This window comes from Cynara cardunculus, assembly GCF_001531365.2.
Source record: "Cynara cardunculus var. scolymus isolate 2C chromosome LG 15, CcrdV1, whole genome shotgun sequence".
NCBI lineage: Eukaryota > Viridiplantae > Streptophyta > Magnoliopsida > Asterales > Asteraceae > Cynara > Cynara cardunculus.
Window position 1 is genome coordinate 15,802,115 of NC_037542.1, and position 6,401 is coordinate 15,808,515.

General features: G+C 33.4%; 1 protein-coding gene across 1 annotated transcript; it reads left to right on the forward strand.

Annotated features, from left to right (window-relative positions):
* Positions 1-717: 717 nt before the first annotated feature.
* LOC112527511 (3-oxoacyl-[acyl-carrier-protein] synthase III, chloroplastic-like) lies at positions 718-4,885 on the forward strand. Its single transcript, XM_025138196.1, has 8 exons — positions 718-892; positions 1,053-1,201; positions 3,286-3,422; positions 3,600-3,705; positions 3,798-3,916; positions 4,001-4,065; positions 4,168-4,381; positions 4,489-4,885. Exons 1-8 carry the CDS (start codon positions 759-761, stop codon positions 4,708-4,710), a joined length of 1,146 nt encoding a protein of 381 aa, XP_024993964.1. The 5' UTR covers positions 718-758; the 3' UTR covers positions 4,711-4,885.
* Positions 4,886-6,401: the final 1,516 nt, after the last annotated feature.

The following is a 6,401-nucleotide window of genomic DNA, read 5'->3' on the forward strand; positions in this document are numbered from 1 at the left end:
ACGGGCTTGTTGATTTGCTTCAAGATACAATGCGATACTACATTCTTTAACAAGTATAGTTAGTCTGACATTTTTTCCATTTCGATCTAGTCCTCTGCCGTGTTATAAACATGTGGCTTTTACAATTGGGTATGTTAACGGTAATCTTTACGTTAAAATATCTTTGGCATAAGGGCACCCGATGCCTTCTATTATATCAAATTGGTTTCGTTTCAAATATGATTGTACAACCACATGGGCTACTCCGTATATAACCCGAGTAAATAAGTACGAACAGTTGTTATCAAGTAATCATACTACGGAATTTACTTCACTTGATTGAGTTGTAATATTTTCACATTTTTTGTAATTTATTTATTGATTTATTAATTAACTTATTTTGATGATCTTTTTTGTATTAAATTATTTTATCTGTATAGCTTTAAACATTTAAAAAAAATACATATATAAATTATTAATTAATTAAAACGTTAACAATACAGTTAAAAAATTAATAATAATTTTATAGTTATATTTGAATTAGGTTAGTTGGTAAAAATTTATTATAAAACATAAATTTAGAAAAATAAAGTTAAAAAATAATATTGAAAAAAGTTGTAAAACATAAATTTATTAGACATAAATTTTTGAAAAAAAAAATTAATGAAAAAAAATTATAGTTGACTTTGACCAAAGGGATAGGAGGGCAAATCCTTAATAAAAACCCTTGTTTATAAGAATATTGAAACTTTAGTTTAAAAAAGTAATCTTTAATACCGATGGCAAAAACATTTGAGATTTTAGCACCAACTACGAAGATTTCATTATCTCTAGATGCAAATCGACCTCGTTTCTATTCCCTCAATATATTTTCTAAAAGGATTACCTGCAGCAACACTTCTCGAACGTCCAGGTTAGCATCCATTTCTTAAATTTTTTTGTTAGATTTTTTCTTCAAAAAAACCTTATGAGTATATATATATATATATCGTTAAATATTGCAATTTCGTGGAAAATTAAGGACTAACACACAAGATTTACTTGTATTTTCTAACATTTTTGATGGAAACTAGGCTAATTAGCAAGGGATGCAAGTTAGTTGGGTGTGGGTCAGGTTTACCAAATTTGCAGGTTTCAAATGAAGATCTTTCTAAGGTTATGGATACTAGTGATGAATGGATATCTAGTCGAACTGGAATTCGTAATCGACGAATTCTTTCAGGTTATTTTTTCTTCTGAATCGATATTGTTATTACATATTTTCATTTGTTTGTTTTTACTGAAGAAATCATTTGATTTTCAATTTTGATGCTAAAAGACAAGTCATTTTAAACTCCGAAGTAAAATGCTGTCATTTTTGGATGGTGGATCACGTTATCATTTATATCATTTTTCTACTTAAATGAGGTAATATCGACATATACTTTATAACTAGATCAATATGCATTACATTTTACTTTTAATGCGTCTAAAGTTGAGTATAAAAATTTAATTGAACAGTAAACAAATCATGCAAATGAAATGTCATAAATTGCAGTTTTTACAACCTCCTAATCTTCCAAACAATAACGCGATTTACATTAAAAAATAAAATAAAATTAAACCGAAACATCTTGAAAATTGGGGGATAGTTGAGATATGACCCTAATCCCTATTGAATTGGAACTTGGGCCCAATGGTTGGGCTAAAGACTAAAGAGCATGTGGATTGATCATGCCCATGTGGATTGATCATGCATGACTCATGGTGAATTCCTCAACTTCATTAGGTTCAAAGTTCAAAAAGTTAGGAGTTGTTTGTTTATCTTTTAATAGTTTTATTAAGAGGTAATCTTTAAATTGTTAAGAGCTAAATTTTGTTTGGGAAAAAAATATGTCTTTTAATGGTTTCAAAACCTTCTGAATGATTTTGTATCATGTGCCTCCCTTAACCATTAAGCGCCATAATTTCATTGTAAACAATTACCAAACAATTATATGTTATTTTGTACTATATCATGAGAGTCTCTTAACCATTCTGAACACTTAATCATTCTATACCAAATCATTCAACAACTGCCAAAAAATCCCTTAACCTAGTCTTCAATGTCTTCTGCATGACCCAATTAACCCTTTGCCGGACCTTCTAACACTTCCTCCATATTTCCATCTATATTCCTGATGTTCAGAAAAGTGGCTTAAATCCTTCAAGTAGACGACTGTGGGACAATGGACAACCATACTCATTTGCTTGCTTACACACACACACATATATATATAGTTTGTTTCGAATGCAGTCCATTACATTTGTACAACCAATACAACCCAATAAATTGAAATATTTATTGAAATGATGAGAGTTCATTTATTATGATTTAAATATTTATGGAAGATGAATAAGGTTGATTAATTATGAGCAATACTTTATATTAGGAAACAATCTAAACTTTTATAAGATTACATATTCATCAAAATAAATGGAGGTTGAGATTGTAAAGGGTTGTATAATAACCCACCCCCCTCTCTCTCTCTATATATATATACATATATATATATATATACATATATATATATATATATATACATACATATATATATATATATATATATATATWTATAGGGGCCTAATCAAATGAGAACTAGATAGTTTGTGGTAACTGTAAAGTCCAATATCAGCCAATCATTTTAGATAATTAATGTTATTTACTAAAATAAAATAAATGGTAAATTAGTAAATTGTGTTGATTGATCAATTTACTTTAATTTGTTTAATATATGTTTATATACATACACACACACGAACACACAATCCAATGGCCTTCTCCGGCACCCACCATCACTCCGGTGACCTCCTCCGGTCATCATATCTGACCAAGACTCCGTCTACAATGATATTAAAAAAATGAAACTCAAAGAAAAAATACAGAAATAGGCAAAAAAATTCAAATGAATAAATAATCAAAAATATTGTTTCCCTATATGGTCGCTAACGCGTTAAGTGTCCCGCCTGGGGAATACGTAAGCAAGAATGAAACGCAAAGGAATCGACGGGGCTCGACCAGCTACTGATCATCGCCTTGGTAAGCTATTACCTCAGCATGGACCATCTCAAATTCATCATGAATTGCGCTTGATGCGGATATTGGCCTGATGCATCTCAGTGCATCTCATCCTAACGTACATCTAAGGGCGAATCCCTTCTTATGTTTTTCATCTTAATTCTCCTTCTTATGCTTTTCATCTTAATTCTTCGGTAAACGTTTGTATAATTGTCATACATGCATTAATATACAAAAAATTGGTCTTAATCTGATCAAATAAACTATAGGCAATGAAAGCTTGACAGATTTAGCTGTAGAAGCAGCTAGAAAAGCTCTTCAAATGGCGGAGGTTGAACCCGATGATGTGGATTTAATACTGTTCTGTTCATCTACCCCAGAAGACCTATTTGGTGGTGCTCCCATGGTAGTTAAAATTTATAAGATTTTGTTTTAAAATTTCCAATCATATAAACAATCTCTTACATTAAGGATAGAGGCTCAGTCCACCATGATCGCCCCCTTTTATGATGCATATTTCTAATGGCTTAAACTCTTTCTTAGTTAAGGTTCTTTATAAACTTTTGATGTTTCCCTTTGTCAGGTCCAAAAAACACTTGGATGTAAAAGAAATCCACCAGCATTTGACATCAGAGCTGCTTGCAGTGGATTTCTATTAGGCCTAATCTCAGCTTCCTGTTATATTCGGGGTTAAAAGATACTTTTCCTTTATCCAATATGATGTCTTTTGAAGTAATTTTGATTTTCATGCATGAACATGTTGAACCTGCTATTACAACAGGAGGTGGTTTCAAGAACGTTCTTGTGATTGGAGCTGATTCTGTATCTCGTTATGTTGATTGGACGGATAAGGGGACCTGCGTTCTCTTTGGTGATGGTGCTGGTGCTATTTTGGTTCAGGTTAATTAATTTGCATGTTAGCTAGAGTTCTTGTGCTTAGTGAACAATTGATTGCTTCTATGAAATAATCATCACCCGTTGTAGGCATGTGATAGCGAGGAGGATGGTGTATTTGGTTTTGACTTGCATACTGATGGAAGTGGCAACAGGTTACGCCTCACCACCACCACCACCACCACCTTGAATAGATATTGAAAATGTCACCAAGCTCTGAACTATATATATTGTTTGTTTTCCTTTTCTATCCATAGGCACTTGGAGGCTGGTATAAAGCAAAATGAAACAGATCTTGGTAATGGTTCAGTCTTGGGGTTTCCCACTACACAACCATCTATTTCATATATTCAAATGAATGGACCAGAGGTTTTTCGTTTTGCTGGTAAGGTTGTGCCACAGACTATTAAGGATTCATTGGCAAAGGCTGGTCTTAAGCTGTTAGACATAGACTGGTTGCTTATCCATCAGGTATAAAATATCTATTCTTTTAATTAATTTGTATGGAAAATTTACCCCCATGAATTCATGCAATTAACCTTTGTGATGGAGCTCATTATGGGACGTAATGTTTGCAGGCTAACCAGAGGATCATTGATCGTGTATCGGCAGCACTCGATTTTCCAAAGGATAAAGTGATATCTAATTTGGAAAATTACGGTAACACAAGTGCTGCTTCCATTCCATTGGCATTAGACGAAGCGGTCCGAAGTGGGCGGGTGAAGCAAGGTCAAACCATCATGACTGCTGGCTTCGGCGCTGGTCTTACATGGGCTTCAGCCATTGTGAGATGGGGTTAAAAAGTTGTAGTGAACGGATGCTTAATTGATGCAAAAAGAGTAGAAGAAGAAAGAGATGATTATGAAGTTTTTCTCCTACTGGTTTTTTTGGTGTCTCGCTATTATTATGGAATAAAGGCTAACAAAGATTGAACTAAAAGATAAAGAAAGAAATGGAGTAGTTGTGAGTTGGTCATGGTTATGGTCATGGTCATGGTCATGGTCATGGTCATGGATGTTTGTTAAATTATATGGTTTAAAGAACGTTCTTGTGATTGGAGCTGATTATATATCTCGTTATGTTGATTGGACGGATAAGGGGACCCGCGTTCTCTTCGGGAGTGGCAATTGGTTACACCGCACCGCCACCATCACCACCACCACCACCACCACCTTGAATAGATATTGAAAATGTCTCCAAGCTCTGAACTACATATATTGGTTCAGGTTAATTAATTTGGTGATGGATGTTTGTTGAATTCTGTGGAACACAAATAAAAAGAAAAAGCACACTTACACTCACACTTGCACTTGCGCTTGCACTTGTTGCAAGCAAGCATCCATATTATAGAATTAGATGTTTAGATATGTGGGGTCCTGGGATATTCCAGTTTCATGTGACAAAGGGAGATGAACTATTAATTCATCATTGATTTGACGACAGAGATTGATTGGTGTCTGCTTGCTGAATGGAATTATTATCGTTACATAGATAAATATATGTATTTAATGGACAGCTTTTAATAATTTTATATATACACACACATCAACGATTCAGTTCATCTGTTTGCATATAAAAACAATAAAGAAACACCACATAATAATAATAATAATAATAATAATAATTAATAAATGAGATGGCATTCATCAGCTGAACATGAAATTGCATGTGCTTCTTCCTGCTCCTTGGCTGGCCTTGGATATTGTTGTGGAAACATTGAGAATCAAATAAAATAACCATCCTTGTTGCAATATGGGTATAATGAAAATTTAAACATATTATATATGATATAAGGCGTAGGATCGTGTAAGAAAGAAAGTTATGGTACGAGAAGCGTGGAAATAGATATGAATTCTTGATCACTTTTAATCTCATGTCCATTCAATAATTGTGCTTTAGAAGGGAAATGATCTAGGTGCACATCCTTAATGTTGACATTCAATCTCATGTCCATCCAAAAATTATGCTTTAAAAGAATGCGACTGGTATGAAACAAGATTTTTATGTCTTCGTATGTATATAGTGCATGTCTATATATGTACTCTCATCTCGTTTTTTCTTATATCCATTCAATTCATTCCTAAATTACCTCATTTCATCGTCTTGTTGGTCTATATTTAATATACAAATTATATCATGTGTATATGGAAACTTTTTGATCAAAACCAAGAAAAAGAAAAAGAAAAAGAAAAAGAAAACATAAATGATTAATTATATGGACACTTTTCATAAAAAGTGTATATGTTTCATGCCCACAACAATGTGGTGTATCTCAAACTTATTCCAAAATTCAGAGTGATGGTTCAAGGTCTTTGTAACGCCCCCAGAACCCCGTAGCAATGATATTGTCCACTTTGACTAACCTGCCCGCTATACCATAAAGCAGTAGTCGCACGGTTTTGTTTCTGGCAGCCGCACAACGCAAGCCCCAAAACCGGTCATGCTAGGATGAGGTATCCACACCCTTATAAGGAGTGCTTTGTTCACCTCA

Coding starts and splice junctions, on each gene's coding strand:
- LOC112527511 (XM_025138196.1), top strand. CDS start 759: ATGGCAAAAACATTTGAGATTTTAGCACCAACTACGAAGATTTCATTA. Junction 893..1,052: donor AACACTTCTCGAACGTCCAG/GTTAGCATCCAT, acceptor GATGGAAACTAG/GCTAATTAGCAAGGGATGCA. Junction 3,706..3,797: donor AGCTTCCTGTTATATTCGGG/GTTAAAAGATAC, acceptor CTATTACAACAG/GAGGTGGTTTCAAGAACGTT.